The sequence below is a fragment of the Alosa alosa genome, chromosome 22 (genome assembly GCF_017589495.1).
Source record: "Alosa alosa isolate M-15738 ecotype Scorff River chromosome 22, AALO_Geno_1.1, whole genome shotgun sequence".
NCBI lineage: Eukaryota > Metazoa > Chordata > Actinopteri > Clupeiformes > Clupeidae > Alosa > Alosa alosa.
This window is the reverse complement of record NC_063210.1, coordinates 14,171,092-14,190,733: the sequence shown is the minus strand read 5'-3', so window position 1 is coordinate 14,190,733 and position 19,642 is coordinate 14,171,092. Positions and strand designations below refer to the sequence as shown.

General features: G+C 42.3%; 1 protein-coding gene and 1 non-coding gene across 4 annotated transcripts; both read right to left on the bottom strand.

Annotated features, from left to right (window-relative positions):
- Positions 1–208: 208 nt before the first annotated feature.
- comtd1 (catechol-O-methyltransferase domain containing 1) lies at positions 209–5,049 on the bottom strand. 3 transcript variants are annotated; one of them, XM_048233161.1, is made up of 7 exons: positions 4,859–5,049; positions 3,719–3,849; positions 3,320–3,425; positions 2,990–3,108; positions 1,183–1,237; positions 966–1,099; positions 209–819 (listed from the first exon to the last, which is right to left on the bottom strand). In XM_048233161.1, the coding sequence occupies exons 1-7, from the start codon at positions 4,968–4,970 to the stop codon at positions 667–669; spliced, it is 810 nt and encodes a 269-aa protein (XP_048089118.1). In that variant the 5' UTR covers positions 4,971–5,049; the 3' UTR covers positions 209–666. The 3 variants fall into 3 exon arrangements, with proteins under 3 accessions (XP_048089118.1, XP_048089119.1, XP_048089120.1); XM_048233162.1 differs by lacking the exon at positions 4,859–5,049 and adding an exon at positions 4,012–4,153; XM_048233163.1 differs by having other exon boundaries at positions 210–819; positions 4,728–4,865.
- On the bottom strand, positions 1,509–1,694 carry LOC125288064. The gene has a single exon (XR_007192434.1). It is a non-coding gene; the product is annotated as a U2 spliceosomal RNA (small nuclear RNA).
- Positions 5,050–19,642: the final 14,593 nt, after the last annotated feature.

The window sequence follows — 19,642 nt, the reverse complement described above, 5'->3', positions numbered from 1 at the left end:
ACTTGACATTTAAAACAAGACATGGAGAACTTTGAAAAAGCACTGGTAGTTTATTTACAAGACGATTTATACAGACAGTACCTTAAGGAATTTTACCGTTCGACGCCATCTTGAATTTAGTCACGATAAGTCAAGCGACGAGTATGAACGAACAGGTATGATAAGGGATCAGATTCCAAAAATAATTCCGTGGAAATGCATGGATTCAGTTGCTTCCAGTAGCAGCAACTGGAATCCATGCATTTTTACGGAATTATTTTTGGAATCCATTTCATCATGTTTCAACACACTTTAGGTCAAAATCACACCAGAATTGTCCTTTAAGGAGCTTGGTTAGTGTGCAGTAGACTGAAAAGTTGTGGGTTCAATTCCCAGCTTTCACTGTTGTGCCCTTGAGAAAGGCACTTAACTCCAAGTTTCTCTGGGGTCAATCTAATCCCTTAAAATATAGTTGATATTTCTATGTAAAAATACACTGCAGTAACAGTACCCTTTATGCATCACGTATAATTCATAAATTCAACTGAACCCTGCAACAATTGTCACAATAGAAATCTTGATACACCTTGTACATCCTTACTTTCACTGTAAACAACATTACAAAAACACAAAACCGTCTGACTGCCTGTAGCCATGGCAGTGTGGTCATGCCCTCCCCACGGTGGCTTAAATCTTAAAGGCCAGACTAAGTCCATCTCCCACTGTGAGCAAGCTGACGTTGACCCGCACGTCCCTGTGGAGCTTCTTGTTCAACTTGTCGAGGCTCTTGGTGTCCAGGTCATCCTCTGCGGGGTTGACGACCTTACCGCTCCAAAGCATCTTGGGAAAGAAGCACGCACAGCAAAAATGAGGATCACCATTCTCCAAAGAGACAGAACATGACAATCACCACCCCAATGCTCTCTTTACCAGACAACTGTCGATAGCAGTGAGGATGTAGCCATAATGTCTGATCCCCCACTTACGTTATCAAGGGCGATAATGCCACCTTTTCTCAGGAGCTGAAGAGATTTCTCGTAGTAGTTGTCATAGTTGACCTTATCCGCATCAATAAAGACAAAGTCATATGTCTCTCCTTCTCCAGCTGCTAGTAAATCATCTATAGAGGAAACGATTGTAAATAATACTACTAATTTGTTAAAGAGTGTAATTGTGATATGAATTGATTTTAATCAGCATTACCAAGGGTTTTCAAAGCAGGTTGTAACCGCAGGTCCACTTTATGTTCAACTCCAGCCTGTGGGGTGGGGAGGGAAATTCGGTCTCTGCATTTATCCCAATCCGTGAATTAGTGAAACACACTGCACACAGTGAACACACAGTGAGGTGAAGCACACACTAATCCCGGCGCATTGAGCTGCCTGCAACAACAGCGGCACTCGGGGAGCAGTGAGGGGTTAGGTACCTTGCTCAAGAGCACTTCAGCCATGGCCTACTGGTCGGGGTTCGAACTGGCAACCCTCCGGTTACAAGTCCGAAGCGCTAACCAGTAGGCCACGGCTGCCCCAGGGATGTGCACCGTTCCCGGAGTCACAGCAACACCGGGTCGATGCGTGGAGCGGACAGAGCCCCTCTTCCGTCTCCCTGTTCCAAAAATCAGAGTAATATATAGTCCTCGGGTAAAGGACGTTTCAGATATTAACTGATAAGAACAGATACTACACTTGATCTTAGCCAAAAGGCCGAGAAGCGATTACTAGCGAGATTACTGTGTTAGTAATTAGATAGACATTAGATTCAGTGAGTAATCCACTTAAAGGAATAGAATGGTTGCCAAACATATATCTAGATATGGTAAATGGTGGATTGATTAAAGCCTAAGGGATATACATTTTTATGTCTCCATTGATGTTCTATAATCGTATTACTCTTTTTCTACAAGGTGCCTCTTAAAATGCCTGATCCAAACATGACAAATAAAATTGAATACTGATTTGTTTCCTTGACATATTTCAGCTGTGTTATTGGTCATATAAACACCATTTAAACCTACATCTTGCATATGAAACGTTTATGACTACATATTTGAAACAACAGCTACAAATGGACCAATAAGCACACTGGCATTCCAGATTAATATGCTTGTTTTATGATAGAATGGTATCATAAAACATCTTGGTCTTATGGTAGATGAAACTCAGACAGTGTCACCAGTGCTTTCAATAATAATGAGGTTTTACAACACGGTAATTTACACTGACACTGTTGGGTTAGTCAATAACACTGTTGGGTTAGTCAATAACACTGACGCCGAGAAAAGGAAAGGAACAAAGGCACACTGTTTGGGAAAAGTTTTTTTTTTTTTTAAAAGTAAATGTGGCAACTAGCTAAAAACACATGGGTTTGTGCGTTGCCAACTGACACAGAGTATGCATTTTTCACACCATGCTGTAGTGTACATGCATGTGTGTAACAAATCCATTAAGTTCAGCGAGTGGATTAATGGTTAACCTGAAAGACCAAGGTGTAACTCAGTTTACCCCAAGCAAGGGCAAACTTGATTTTTGATTGATTGTTGACAATTCTGTCCACATGCATGAGTCATGCTTACTAAAACTCAACGGTTACCTGTGGTTATGCATTCCACTGCAAAATGAATACAGCAAAGGACAACATCGTAACTTTGTGTAGACTTTCACAAGCAATTATCATTACATTCCGAAAGCTTCCCATTCACACAATCCTTTAATGGCAAACTATGGCACCTACAGTATGTCCCAAGACACAGGATATACATGACAATTCATTATCAACTGAGCACTTTCATGAAAGCCACTTGTATCATACAATATATGTGCTGCAGCAGATTTGTTTAATATATAAAAATGTTAATAAAACGGTTGTGGTAAAATACAATTAAATTAGTATGGAAGCATACCTTCCATTTTCTGACTTATACTTTAAATATGAAAAGTATACATTTTTATGTAAATGATTCTTTTGACAGGTTAAGAGGATAATGTCCATGCCCGTGCTGATTGGTTCTTACCTCTTTCCAGAAGGGCTTGCCAATGTTGGTAAACTCCTCATTGACATCGCAGGCCACCAGACAGCCATCCTCAGGTAGGGCCAGGGCAATGCTCAGGGCATTATAGCCAGTGTACACACCTTCAATCATTTAGTGTGAAACAACAGATACCACACACTTATGACTTGCAACTCTAATCTCCAAAATTATCATAATAAGCTTGCATATCATATTCACACATGATTAGTGACATTGTTCAGTGAAATGGTTCGTTGCAATGTGTTTTATATGTGAATGACATGAACTGAAAGGTGGAAATATTGTTTAGGGAATAGCCTACACTGTACTTACCAATCTCAATGGCTTTTTTAGCTTTGATTAACCTTGCCATGTTCGCCATTAACTGTGACTGCTCACAAGCCACCATGATGTAGTTTAAGGAGTGATCCATCGTCTTCTGCAATGTGTATGGTGCAAAGGGAAAGCTTAACAAGGTGTGTATTTTATGCATCTCTACATTCATCTTCATGTAGTCAGAAAGCTGTGACATTCCATGGATAATTGAAAGTAGTTATAAGCATTGAAAGTAGTAATAGTTTCATTTACAAAGCTAAAATGAATATAATATAACCTTAACACTACATAGGCATACTCATAGAACTCTATAGGCTAATTCAATGTATAAGGTTGCTTATATATAGATGTATAAGGTGTTTAGCTTGTCATAGCTTGGTACAAGTTCAGGCCTACCAATCTCAGCTTTTTCAAGACAGGGTGCTCCCTCAGGGAATTATTGAGCACATATTGCATCAAAGGGTTGTCCTTTGCTCCGACGTGGCTCTTGAAAATATCCATACTGCTGAATTTGGGTCTTCTTTTGCCTTTGAAACAAGAATGAGTTATTAGCACGCCATTAAAGAGTCCAGCATGTCTGACACATTTGCTTCAGGTAAATTAATAGGTTCAGCTAAATCTTGTTGATATGACGTTGACGTGAGTCTACCAAAACTTCAAATGTTGAGGGACTAATTTATCTCTCTTACCAACATAATAACCTGCAACAAAGACAACTCCGAGTGCGGCGGAGCCGATCAAAGCTTCTTTACTGACATTTTGAAGTGACATTGTTACCGGTTAGCAGTCATTCACCAAGGACTCGATACAACTTAGCCTACTTCATCTGAAGCATGTTTCCTACTACGTTACCGTCAACGTAAGTGGTTGTAACCGTAAAAAAAAATAAATACCTGAAAAGCAGCGACTCTCCACATCGGGGCGCTTATATTAGATGCAATATGGTAAACGCTGAGGGGTAGGCTACAGTGTTGCTGTTTGTCACATGATTGCTCGTGCTGTGCATGTAGCTGCGGCTTTGCAACCTCAATGTGTGCAGTTTACCCAAAACATAGGCGAACATTTATGTGATTTTAACTTGCTCCCTTCATTTTGTCTTTAACCCCACGGTTCAGATCATTGTAGTTTGAGTAAGCAATCCGGTGAAGCCACATGTTAGTAGGCTAACTGAGATTTGTTACAATGTCGCAAGCTGTAGCCTAGGTTATCATTAGCATCTGAGAAATTATGATTAGGCTATTCTGACATTTCTAAGACGACATAGGCGTGTGACTTCCACGACGCAGGCTATTTTATTAATCACAATTAGTTTGCCAAGTCCATGTGGCATAATCGAACGAACTCCATTCATTAAAAATGCTGTAGGCCTAGTATTAAAAGGTAGCCTAGTAGATAATGCACTCACCTAACTGGACTTTATCGCTCAAGATGCTGGACCGTTAGCCTCTGTGAATTGTGGCTGTGCAACAAACAGTGGATTCGGTTAAAATGGCCCCTATTGTGGGAGGTGGAGCTGAAATTTAACGCGTGACTAACCGATTTTGAATGTCAGGACTGTGTGGGCTGTTGTCCAAGTTAAGTTCATGTTGAGAGTCTTTGAAATATATTCAGCAAACCCTCCTGAGTGTCCATCTATCTCTCCATCCATTCAGTTTAGGCTGGTAAGTCATTCCAATAGCCTAAATTACAGAAAACATAAACAGCCTAATGCCGCCATCCTTTTAGCTTAATAATTTATCACACTTTAACACATGTCCCAATTCTAATGCAGTTTGCTTTGTCATCATGATGTATCATAATGTATTCTCATAACAGTGCCCTCTGCAGTCTTTTAGGAGAATGGTCATTTGAAATGGGCGGCTTTGCATTTGCATTTTCATGCTGTGGATATCAGGATTTAATTCTTTCAGCATGATGTTTGAGGTTGGGTGAACCGCCAATGAGCTTCAGTTATAAGACAGTTAAGACAACACGTGAGATTTTGGTATATGGCATATTTTAACAGCCTACAGTATATCTTAACATTGTCCAATGAAATGTGTTAACTCTTAATCAGTAGCCTACTTGAGTGACAATTACGCTATTTGTATTGAGCAGCTGCAAAGGAGAGCCATGAAGTCCATTTCAGTATGATGTGCTATATGGGCATTTGCAGATGGGCAGCCGTATTGTCAGTGAAATCACACAGAAATAAAGCCATAACTCAAAAGCTGTTGCAAAGATTTTGACCAGGAACATGGTAAATCATTTCATTTCTCTGAAAAGGCTTCCGAATGGTTATTGTTGACCACAATGCACGTGATTTGATTTTATGGCATGGAATAACAGATGCTATGTGGTGTTTTGCACGATAACACCAAAATAGTATTAACTAAAGGTTATTTGAGCCTCTATTAAGTAAATTGTGCCTACCCCCCAACCTCCCTCACTCTGGGCTGGACACATCATGTGATCTTCAGGCAAGGCATGTGAGCACATGGGAGATGGAGGACATCAAACACCATAGCATGTAGTGCTCTTCAACACGCAACATCACACCAGTTAATCTAATTATGATAAACTATCAACTCTAATCTGCCAAAACACACATGAGCATAAGTTCAAGATCAGCGAGCATTATGTCCTTACAAGGCAGTATGAAAGGGGGTCTGAGATCTTTGTATCTTGTTGAATTCAGCTGCAACGCCTTCGATATTAAGGGACCGTTCGTTATTTATAAACGGGGTCACCGGAGGAAAATAGGGGAGGGTCATGTCTTTTTATTCTTTGTTGAGGGGAGGGTCACCTCATTTTTTTGTCTAGGAGGGGGGGTCACCCATCTTTTGTATTAATGGAAACAGCAAAAAATCAAAGTGGCTTGTTTGATTGTTGATTTCTGTCGCCATATAACGTTCTCTATCTGTCAACATAACTTGTATAATTGTGAGAATTGTTCCAAAACTTACTGTTCACCATGTTATTGATCGTTTTAGTTAAAAAAGCGTCAGTTAAATGTATGTAATGTAATGTAATGCTTTCTGATCTTACAGATCACACTTCACCAAGATGGTGGCCATTTCAGTAGATTTACTCACTAACATTGTTGTGAAAACACAATAAGCATGGAAACTAAATGCACACTTCCTGAAACTGCATTAGCCTACTTGAAATAATTTACTCCTCTAGTAAGTATTCACATGAAATAAAACAATACAACATTGAGACCATTCAACAAAGCACACTGGGTAATAACAAATTCAACACATGAACTTGTTGCTATGGACTCGTCTCTAGGCTTCCTCAGTCATTGTAAAGCTGCCGAAGCTGAACATTATCCAAAACTCATTTTTTTAGACGAGCGTCAATTTGGGAGCTTGCTACACTACTTCCTTCTCAAATGGCTTTAAAAGGCCGTTTGCACAATTTCAGAAATAATCACAGGGACCGAAGAATAACTAGCATGCCAACTTTTTCCGGGTTTATTATTTTAACGTTTCCCCGCTGTCTTGCCGCTTTAATATTTTCCCGTAGAATATCCCATATTACTGTAATACTCTCATAACATTAGTCCTGCATTCTGGCCTGTCTCTGTGTTGTCCTGTTGTTACCCCTAGCCCTTCCAGTGAAACAGATGTATTCAAATCATCGTTTTGCTTGCTTGAATGCGAACTCAGAGTGATGTTAACCTAGGCCTATTTAAGTTAACAACGTGGTTGTCGTGAGAGCACGATTCATTAGCGCTTGCAGTGTTCGGCCGTAGGCTATGCCTACGTGCGCACCTGCCAGGCTACTCAGCTAGACAAAGAATTCCCTCTGTATATTCACTCCAAGTTGGCCTACCATAACTTACCAACTACAGTGTAGACCATAAACTGGCTATTTATATGACCAAATGTATTTGTTCAACTTTATTAAGCAGAATTACGCACTGCTACTTGGAACGTAACACATTTTTGTTGGCAGGAGAGAGAATGACAGCGATTAACAAATTGCACTTGTTGCTGGTTACCAATAAATAGGGCCTACTATATATTTTTTTGCAAACAACAAAAACAGAAAGGATGGAGACAGCAAAGCTAGAGATGGGCAGGAACAAGGTCAATTGGTAGAAATGCTTGTCAAAACGTTAGGAGCTGGATGTGTGGATGAATGAAGCACAAGTATGCTTTATAAGCATGCACACTGTTTAAAGTTAGGCTAGGCTACACCGTAAACTACAAGTAAGGGACCGTTCGTTATTTATAAACGGGGTCATCGGAGGAAAATAGGGGAGGGTCATGTATTTTTATTCTTTGTTGAGGGGAGGGTCACCAATTTTTTTTTTTTTTTTTGTCTAGGAGGGGTGGTCACCCATCTTTTGTATTAATGAAAACAGCAAAAAATCAAAGTGGCTTGTTTGATTGTTGAATTCTGTCGCCATATAACGTTCTCTATCTGTCAACATTGAACAATGAAAATAAGGGAGATTTCTCACGCAAAATACGGAAAACATCCGTCCCCGTTAACGTTGGAAGGGTTGGAGCAACAAAGTAGCCTACTTTATTCACGCTTAACAGCCTATATCCATTTGGTCAACTTTATCCAGCCCTAAAAAAGCTAACTTTGGTTTACTTGTAGTTTACGGTGTAGCCTAGCCTAACTTTAAACAGTGTGCATGCTTATAAAGCATACTTGTGCTTCATTCATCCACACATCCAGCTCCTAACGTTTTGACAGGCATTTCTACCAATTGACCTTGTTCCTGCCCATCTCTAGCTTTGCTGTCTCCATCCTTTCTGTTTTTGTTGTTTGCAAAAAAAATATATAGTAGGCCCTATTTATTGGTAACCAGCAACAAGTGCAATTTGTTAATCGCTGTCATTCTCTCTCCTGCCAACAAAATGTGTTACTTTCAAAGTAGCAGTAATTCTGCTTCATAAAGCAGAATACAGAATACAAATACATTGGTCATATAAATAGCCAGTTTATGGTCTACAGTGTAGGCTAGAGTTGGTAAGTTATGGTAGGCCAACTTGGAGTGAATATACAGGGGGATTTCTTTGGCTCTTAGCCTGGCAGGTGCGCACGTAGACATAGACTACGGCCGAACACTGCAAGCGCCAATGAATCGTGCTCAACAACCACCAACAACAACAACCACGTTGTTAACTTAAATAGGCCTACTGTAGGTTAACATCACTCTGAGTTCGCATTCAAGCAAGCAAAACGATGATTTGAATACATTTGTTTCTCTGGAAGGGCAAGGGGTAACAACAGGACAACACAGAGACAGGCCAGAATGCAGGACTAATGTTATGAGAGCATTACAGTAATATGGGATATTCTACGGGAAAATATTAAAACGGCAAGACAGCGGGGAAAAGTTAAAATGATAGGCCTAAACCTGGAAAACGTTGGCATGTTAGGTATTTTTCGGTCCCTGTGATTATTTGTGAAATTGTGCAAACGGTCTTTTCAAGTCATTTGAGAAGGAAGGAGTGTAGCAAGCTCCCAAATTGACGCTCGTCTGAGAAATTGAGTTTTGGATAATGTTCAGCTTTGGGAAGCCAAAGCCTAGAGGAAGGAAGCCTAGAGACGAGTCCATAGCAACAAGTTCATGTGTTGAATTTGTTATTACCCAGTGTGCTTTGTTGAATGGTCTCAATGTTTTATTGTTTTATTTCATGTGAATACTTACTAGAGGAGTAAATTATTTCAAGTAGGCTAATGCAGTTGCAGGAAGTGTGCATTTAGTTTCCATGCTTATTGTGTTTCCACAATAATGTTAGTGAGTAAATCTACTGAAATGGCCACCATCTTGGTGAAGTGTGATGTGTAGGATCAGAAAGCAGAGGGTGAGTTAAGAACAATTGTTTAGGTCGATGCGGTTTCATAGCGTTCTTTAGTATGGGCGGGAGGTATTGATGATTGGCCGGAGAGGGTTATGATATTTTTTGAAAAGACTGTTGGAGGGTCGTTGAAAGTTTTCATGCAGACATGGGAGGGCCATGCAACTTTTGATTGAAGCACTTAAAATCCCTCAGGTGACCCAGTTTAAAAATAACGAACGGTCCCTAAGTAAGCCAATAGACTGTGAAAATCTTTATGTTGCACTATAGCTGTAGTAACCTGTCTTTTACAAATGAAAGTAATATTTACACATCTATAACATAATTCTGTCATGATTGTGCTGCCATTGTGCTTCAGACTTTTTAGTTTAAAAGTTGTTAGTTTTATCAAATTGGCTTTGTCATATTGTATTTTTTCTGGAACAATTGGATTCCATTGCAGTTTGAAGTCAAGGATTCTTTTTGCTCTATGTAGCAGAATTGCCAGAGAAATACTTTTTCTTCATTTAAGGGTCATGTCCAACCTGTAAGTACCCACAGATGGCCACTAGAGGACAGAAAAGACTTTATTAGGAAACCCTTCCACTTATTTAGGAAGCATGCCAGTGGCACTGCAATGTCACTCTGCTGCTGTTCTTGCTTTAGTGTCCTCAGGGAAGGAGTCTTTTCTTCAGACCTGACAATTTGTCATCATGCCATGAATAAAGTGTATCAAAATAAAGGTCCAATATTAGATTTAATGAGGTAGCAGTTTAAATGAGCGTTTTCTTCTTTTTTAACACAAGCTCCATGACCCACCCAGAATGGTTCTGTGACCCACTTTTGGGTCCCGACCCACCAGTTAAGAAACACTGGTCAAGTGAGTCCACCCTATATGCTCCTGACTGTGTGCTGCACTAAGGGTACCTTAGGTTTGGTCCTGACTCCTGGTGTCAGTCTGGTTCCTGAACTGCTGTTTGCTGAACAGTGTTTTTTACATATGTTTTTTATTAGGTATCTGCATGTTGAGGATCCAGGGTCTTGATGGATTATAAGCCACCGAAAGAGTTCCTACTTCTGACAGGCCCTCAAAAAGCTTTTGTAACATACTGTACAGTTCTCTTCCTTTACCCAACTTTGGACACAAAGAAGCCGTTATTACCAAGGTAAACATTATCAACATTATGTCCCACATCAGTCCATTATAACATGTACATTTCAAATATGCTCTGTTGTGCTCTCATGTTAGCTGCCACACTGTGTCGTCTCTACACATCCTGCAGCTTATTATGAGTTTACAGTTTATTAACAGTTTATTACAACCCTGCTGACACTTAAAAGCTACAATGACATGCACCGTAATAGAGCCAAGATGACAAATGTGTCTCCTGTATCATCCGTCAAACGAAGATTTAGATCTGTCCGTCTTCTTTCTGACTTCCACAAGGGAGAGATACAACCCATTAGCGTTTTCATAGTCTCTCATCAAGCAGACAGCTGGACTTTGGCAGCAGACTACCTTTCACTTTGACTGGCAGCTGAGTGGGCGATTTTCTCTGAGTCACAAAAGCTCGGGGAGACAGGCCGATCTAGCAGCCCTCCTCAGGCCTTTGTGAAAGGCACATTCTCCTGTCGACAAGATGAAAGTGTTTTTTTTTTCTCTTTCTTCAAAGATGGTCCCCACTGAGAACATTCTTATATCTTAGGGGACTGACTATTTTTACACTTAGGATATTCTCATCCAAACGGGCTCCCAAAACCAAATGTATGTATAATGTCTACCGTATGCATACTGGATACATCCATGGCTGCATGTTGTACAGAGATGCGAGAGACTTTTATGTTGGGTTGTGCATGTCTCTGTCAGAGATGCCATTACAGTCCAAAAGCCTCTGCGCACTGAAAAAGGATTTATTTAATTTCACCAACATCCCTTGTGTGACAGCCTTCATGTTTGAATCAGTCACAACTGTCGTTCCTATCCTGTCTACTTTTTGGGGAGCATAAAATAAAATCATTACCATTCAACTACGCCCCCCCACACCCCCCATTCGACTAATAGATGTGTGAATAATACATGGCAACCATTTACATAATTCATAATTAAATCACAACTTGATGTGGTGGAATTTATTAATTGTGAAAACGCATGTCCCGCCATCCTAATACACTAATTTATTCCTTCATCTTCTATTGGCACATTGCGCGTTCAGCTGTGGCCCAGTGTTGGCTCCGGTCCTGTCGTCACATTATACATTAATACATTGTTACAACTAATGATCCCTTATTCGCCCTGAAAGGCCAGTCTCGCCGTGATAGCAACAATATGCATTTGCCTTGAGAATTTAATGGGGGATTGTCCCAGATTAGAGTTGTCACATGTGCCGGGGTAATTGCATTTGAATGCTCTTAAGATTAGAACTAATGCATTGCAGAGGGCACTGCACTGCGGGGCTGTCGGAGTCACAGGCCCCTACCCACCCCATCCGCCCCCCACTTACCCCCCAGCCCTCCACTGGCTTGGCATGGCTCACAGGGCTTTCATTATAGATGGCCTCCACTCTCGCTCTCTCTGTCTGGCCCGGGTCATGATGGCAAGTCCAGTTCAGTTAGGTCTGCTCAGATTAACTAAACAATTGAAGGCATCTCTCTCTCTCTTTCTCTCTCTCTCTCTCTCTCTCTCTCTTTCTCTCTCACACACATACACACACACACATTTACTATTAATGAACTCTTGTGGTTGCCCCTTCAACATTTTCATTTTATGTGCTGAATCCATACAGGCAATGACACTGACACTGTTTGCCAGAGAGCCGTACATTACAATGAAAGCATACACCCCCCTTATCAGTGCATGTGCCGATGTTCTGGCAGTTGAACCCATGACTGTGGTGATCTCATGAACAAGCTCTGTGTCAGCTGAGGTACAAGAACATTGTCTTGACTGTGTTGTGTGTTTTTTCAGCAACTGATTAAGCTCTGTAAGCCTGAGGACTACACAGCTAGTGTGTAGTCCTAAGTGTGTTTCCCTGTGAAGGCATATGGAGCTTTCAACAATCAGGAGAAATATTTAGATGGGGCTTCATAGTGACCCATAGTGTGTGTGTTCATTATGGCTCTCGTTAATACCTCACTAGGGCCTCCTGGCCCTGACTCGCCCCTCCGAGGGGTATCTGTCATTAGACAAACAAAGGCTTCCCTTTCACTAATGGCTTCTCGGGCCTTATGAGAAATCGGCAGTGATCTATTGATCCGGTGTCGCCTCCTTCCTGGGTGACTTATGCCTCCCCTGATGGCCATTACCGCGTATACCGCGGCCTTATCAGTGGAAGCAGGGGGCCGGTCGTCACGGCGACCATAAATCCCCGGGCAGGCTGCTGTCAGTGTAGCTCATGCGGCGGATGGACGCTGCCTCGCTCGCCTGCCGGAGTCCTTCTGGTGACCTCCAGCGCTCACGTGGCTCTGGCGCCACGGTAACGACCTCTACACAGGTGTGAGGCACGAGTTGGATGGGCTGGTAGGGGGATGAGAAGAGATAGTTGTGGGGGGTGGGGGTAGGAGTGGAGGGGGCAAATTGGCCTGCTGGTCTCTTCTTTAACAGAAGATCAAAATGGAGGGCAGCCCCCCTGTGCTGTAAACTAGCCTCCGAGATGATGACACACTGTTCTCCCGCCATTCTACTCTGCCGTGCACCAACCCCTTAAATCAATTCACTGTTTCTGTCTCCTCCTTTCAATTAAGTCTCCCTGGGCTCTTAGACAAAGCGTAATAAAGCTGTAAATCGTCTAGCCCCCCTCGCAGAATCTATGGATGTTCTGTCCCAGAACTGCTGTTCAAAGTGCCATAAAGCATCCAGTAAGTCGGCGATAAAGATTAACAATTCTTTAACTTCCCACAAGGCCCTACATTTCATTCAGTGAGATCTCAATTTAGTGATGACTAGCTGTGTTTGCCCTTGTTCTATTGATTACTTTTTGTGGTGTCTTCATTTGGAGACCCACCCTTTTGAACTCACTCTGCTGTGTGTGTAGGCCCAAGGATATGTCCCAGTAAGTCCTTATTAAATATGTTACCCTTTCTGAAGAAGTACACAAGAAGTACACAACACAAGTTAAATATTTCCCTAATAAACAGGAAAAAACAACTTCCTCTCAGATACATCCTTTTGGTGAACAATACGACCAATTGACTTCTTGTCCACAAAGCAATTACGATCACTTGAAGTATTGCTGTATGCGTTAAGGAGTGTGTCACAAACCCCCATCAATAAAAACAGAAAGCACCCCATTAACTCTGTGATTTCACGACATTGCTGCTTCAGAACCTGATAATTCGTTTATCGCCTTGCCCTTAACCCATAAGCATCAGTGACATTATATTACCCCCTCGCCCCTGACTAAGATTACTTTGTGAGTTATTTGTCTGGGCGTGGGTGAAACACTAGAGCTGAATTATACTGGAGAAGGCGACGTGGAGCGGGACAAGAGACCTTTACTTGTGAATGCATGAGTGCGTGAGCTCAGCACGAGACTCTAGCCTTAAGCCATAATGATTAAATGTCAAGTAGAAGACAGTCGTTCTTGCCCGAGCCCAAAACCGCTTGCCACTTCGTACAGACATCCAAAACGAGAGGCAATGCAATGCCATTCTAAACAGAGGATGTGTGCTGTTATCACACGGCTCATTAAACAGACCTTTTAAGGCACTGGTTACGCATCAGTTAATAGACAGATATATTTAAAAATGCCTATGCTCATGCTCATGTTAAATCAGAGGCCCAAGCGTGTTTATGTTAAAGAAGTTCTCGTTGGAGAGAATGATGGATTGATTCTGTCTTGCAGATTGTGCTATTTTTCCTGAGAGATTTGGGTAGCGAGAGTCTATGTCACTAGATGGCGCCAGATAGACAAACGGCAAGAAAGGGGCCCAGGGAAAGAAAGCACACACAGTATCATCCCTTACAATTGGGATCTGGTTCATCAGCCATTGTTGTTGTCATTGTGTCAGCATTTGCAGAAGTTAAGGGGATGTTTCCATACCACCACCATTACATGTCCATACATTAAAGTCCCTCTGCCCTTTCAGGAGTGTCGTGTCGTATGTCCGAGTCAAACACGTGCCCTTTTACTTGACCCCTCAGGAAGATCTAGTGCGCCAGCTGTGCTCTTCGACTCGGAGGGATTCCTGTTGCCGTGCTGCTGTCAGGCCAGTTATTTGGGGCCTGCACTGTAAATCTCTTCCAATTGGGCCATCAGGCCACCAGAATGATCTACACGCGATGCCATTCTCAGAGAGTCGTTAAGTTATTATAAGTTGTTTTAACGACTCAGGCGGATGACTTAGTCCTCACATACACAGGCTATGCGGAACCAGACATCATATGATGATGAATTAATAGTAATGGGAATAGTAATGTCAGAGGGATGCTTTGTGTCTTAACTCAACAAAACTAGTCAGGAACATTCTTCAGTGCTGTGTCAGGTGTGGTATGAAGGACAGGTCATATTGGATGATAAATGAATAACCCTTCAGAAAACCAGAAGAGATGTTTTGTATCTTAACTCAACACAAATACGCACAAAAAAATGTGTCAAGGCATGTGGAATGCAAGGGATGGCTAAAATGTGCTAAAATATGTTAAAAGTTGTTCCCAGTGTGGGCGGAGAGTGGTGTATGCGGCGTCCATCTTGTGCAGCTTTGCCCTTTTATCTGACAGAGAGACTGCGTGTACCCACAGCGGAGGAATTTATGAGCAGCTGGCTGGGTGGGTGAGCTGGGCACAGCTTGTAAAACAAATTTCTGCATGCTCAAAGGTTTTTACGGCCCTCTGTCCGTGACAGACCGCCGCAATACATCACTGCTGAGAGCAGCGCGAGAGACACTTCCTCTACTATGTTTAACTCTGCCGGGTTTAATTCCGGGGTCGTCCATCTCGCCAAAGTGACGTGCTGGAATTCCACACATGGCCATCCATGTGCAGAGGAGGAAGGCCAAGATGAGACCGTGATTTCTTGGTTAATATCTCTCCTCTTTCTCTCCTTTCTCACCCTCTCTCTCTCTCTCTCCTGGACTCTGGCTCTCACTTTGAGTCATCTCCTTCGGCAGTGTGTCTTGAAATGAGGATTCTATGTCTTTTCGGAATGACTTGGATTGTTTCCAGTGCGGGAACATGGAGTAATATCTATTTTCCCATGCTATTGGACTGGTTTGTCAGGGGGGACTGAGGAGTTTGAATCTTATCCTTAAACGCACACTGGATTTAGCTGTAAGAGTCAGATCATGATGCGACGTCTATGCTTTTTAAGGTTTTTGGCAAAAATAGAAAGAGAGAGATTAATTTATGAAATAGAGTCGGACAGACAATGTTTGAAAGTTGAATCACTTTGAAATCCTAGGCCAAATAATTAATCGTGTGGTGCCCCGTTTGAACTGACATTTTAATTTCCACCATAAAGCAGTGGTCTGGATTTAGCAAGTCGCCAGATCCTATAAAAATGACTTATCTGCAATGATTGTTTGATACCTTGCTGATCATGCAAAAAATGTTCCCCTTACCTTCCCTACGCTCTTCCTTGGATTTATACCCTGTCAATTAAATTGTGGGCACAGTATCCTGTCCCAGGCCCGGTGATCTATCATTGTGTCCCAGATCAGAAATTCATTATACTTGTGGGTTAGGGTGGGGTGGTCTGGGACCTGGAACTTTTAGAAAATGCTGCAGAGGCCATTACTTTTAAAGATGACTGTCATCATTTGTCCAGAGAAACGTCCTTGGCTTGCATCACATGTAATTGTATATAGAGGCCGGTGGACATCAATTCTCTCGCCAAGTGACTGGCGCTATTCATTTCTGCAGACAGGCCCCGAGCGCTCGCGTCAAATTAGAATCCTAAGCTGCTGCGAAGTGCATCCATTTTGTGGTTGTCAAGCCGAAACCTGAGACGCGAGTTAGCTATTAGCCGTCTGAAACAAGGCGGTGCTTCTCACCTTTTTGACTGGCAACGCCAGGTTTTACACCTAGAAATGAATAAATAGATATATCTGTCAGATGGAATTATGGGAGCCCTTCTCCGTGTTACTGGCTGTGCTGAGCAGAGCCTATAAATGCTGAGCGTCTCTGTCATGCGGCGGAGAAGGCAACGAGTAGCCGAATAATTTGTAGCTGGTGGTTTCAAAGTGCCAGGCATGGCATCAAATCAGGAAGCACATGTCCGTCAAATCCAAATCCCTGTTGTTCCTCCCTCTCATGGGGCAGTTTGAAATGTTAACCACCCGGTGAAAGAAAAAGGAATTTTCCTATCGTGTGGCGGAGGCCTAGTGGCTTTTTGGTGTTGTTTGTTGTCTTGTAGGCCACTCTTCCCTAATTCAGATCAACAGCCTTTGATCCACGCGACTGCTCCACTTAGCCAAACCGACCACATCCCCTCTCTCAATAGATCAATAAACCCCTAAACATAACAACAAATGCCATCTCACGACTAGCAAGTGTATTGCTTTAGAAAATACAGCTGGTTGGTTTTCCTCGTGTAAATTTGGCTTGAGCGTTTTATAGTGCTTCCCTATACCCCCCACCCCCCTTTTAAAAGCACAGATCAATGATCTGATTTCCTCCCCCCCACGCTGTCAGTCACGGGAGATTAGCCGATGTAAATGTCAATCTCCACTGCCTTGTTCACATGCTTGTAAAAAGACAAATTTGGCTCACCCCTCTCCCCACATTGATTTGCTCTACTAATCAGAAACCCACTCGGGCCATTATTTCAAAGGAGGGGTTGGGGGGTGTGGGGAGGGTAGCGATTTGTTATGGTGGCTGTGAGAGTGTGGAAAAAAAATCACATCACATTTCAGGTAATATTTCAGGTGCTTTAACTGGTTGACTGGTAATGTGCTGACACCTCAAATGTTGGATACGCCAAGGAGAGATTGTTTGGGGGAGCAAATAAACGCTTTATAGGAGATGGATGATAGGAACGAAGGAGTATGTCTTGCTAATTCGCTCGTTAGGAATGGCTTTTGCAGTCATTACATTGACTGTCCTATATACCTCTCGCTTTAGTGTTTATTTCTCTGCATTCGGGGCAAGTCTGTTCTCATTTGCACAACAGCGCCGGCTCGTAAAAAGTCTTGTTTGTTACTTGGGAGATTGTGCTCAGAAAGTCTTGTTTGGCTTGGGCTGTGTTAAGTGCATTGGGCTTGTGCTAATGTGTATATCGCACAGGCCATTACCGAACTGAAACTCTTTCATTAAATTGAACTATGTCATCCTATACTGTATAGCCAGGCCTTTGGGAGTGCTGTGTTATGAACATCCATCTTCCTGGGCAGGGGAGAGAGAGATAGAGAGAGAGATAGAGAAAGAGAAAGGGAGAGAGAGCATGGGAGAAAGTGTGTGTGTGTGTTTGTGTGTGTGTGAGCGAGTGAGTGTGCTTGTGTGTGTGTGCGCACGAGAGGAGTGGGGATTTCATTGACCACAGCCCCACACCTGGGTGAAGTAGTAGTTCATTTATCCAGCAAATGTGTTGCATTGATCCTCCGAGGGGAAAATGAGGAACAACATATTTTCCGAGCTGACATCATTAAGCTGTTAATAATTCAGATCTAGTTGCTGCGCTAATAAATATACTGATGGGAGATAAGTGGCTGAGGCTGATGAATGCAATTAGAGTCGGCCAGCACTCACGGGAAGAGAGAATCATTTAAAACCAAAGAGTCTCACTTCTGCTTATCAGGGCGGGACATTGTGCGCAAGCACACACACATGCAGAAACACAAGCAAGATGTGTACACACACACACACACACACACACACACACACATACACACACACACACACACACACACACACACACACATACATGCATACATACACACACACATACATGCATACACACACATATACACACACACACACATACATGCACACACACAAACACACTTACATACATTCACACACACACACACACACACACACACACACACACACACACACACACACACACTACAACATGGGTATACACACACAGGCATCCGCACACTCACACAAACTCACACATTCTCATAAACAAGCACACACACACACACACACTACACGCACATACTCTCTTCCCACCAATGGACAGCATATTGACTTTTCCACTGAAAAGACAGCCAGGTAGATGATGCTCATTAAGAATTCTCATTAGGCATTTTGTTACATGGGCAGCAAGGAGACCAACAATGTATCAGCTCCACGGAGCATGACTGGCCATTACAGGAGGAGTTAAGGCTAAGGGGGAAAAAAAATCCAATCTGGAAGCTGAAATGCCCGTAATTAATCTTATTGGCCACTGTGAATTGTCCACCTCCACACTTTCGTCTTGATTTTTGTGTTGCACTGCTTTTGTTCCCCTGCTAGTCATTTGAGCTTTGCACTGTACAAATGTGTTGAGACTGCACATCTAATGTTTCTCTGTGTGTATGAGTGCAACCACATTCAAACCCTTGGCTTTGTCATTCGTAATCCAACTGTTGTTCGGTGGCATGCTATCCAAGTGGTTGCCAGAAACACACACACACACACATACATGCATACACACACACACATACACATAGATTATCAGGGTCTGGATTTTCCAGGCTAGTGTATGAGTGCAACCACATTCAAACCCTTGGCTTTGTCATTTGTAATCCAACTGTTGTTCGGTTGCATGCTATCCAAGTGGTTGCCTGTAAATTATGAATGAGGTTTCAATGAGGTTCTTGAGCTTTTAGTCACCAGTGAAATGCCTTGTTGGTACACAGTAGGCATATACAGTCTGTCACTTGTAGTTATGAGACTAATATGGGCTTTTTTGTCATTCTTAATATTTCAGTATGATCCCATTATTTGTGAGAATGGACTATTTTGCACAGAAATTATGAAATAATTAATCTGATTTTATGTTATCCATAATCTTAAGGTCATGGACCTTGTTATTAATTATTTGTTAGGTGAACTGCTTTCACACTGGGAGCAATCACTACACATATAATGTTTATTTTACATTTTAGACAGCAACAACAAACAAAATCAGACTTCAACATCAAAATGAACTGGTCACCATTCATCAGCCCACTAAAAAACGTCTTTTGAGTATTTCACGTTCACAACAGGAAAAGAGGGGGTGGCTACTGGCAAAATTTATCACGACCAACCTGCTCATGTCTCTTGTACACCTTTAATCCTGAAATCACCCTGGTTGGCAAGTTCCTAGGCCTAGAATGCCAAAATCCAAATAAATATATTGACTTTGTGAGACAGTTGGCAGTTGCACACACTCCTTCTGGATCTGAGGAGACACTCTAAGGTCAGTTCCAAGAAACACCTATCTGCAGTTCCCTCACAAACCCATTACTCAACGTGAAGTTGCTTGGACGTCGTCAGATTAACACCTCATAAATGTGTTTAGGTGCTGTGGAGTTACCTAGTGACTTTCACATGGGTGTTGCCAGTGACTTTGACATGGACGTTCCATATGATTTGGAGAGAGGTTGTTGCTGTAGGATGTACTCCACC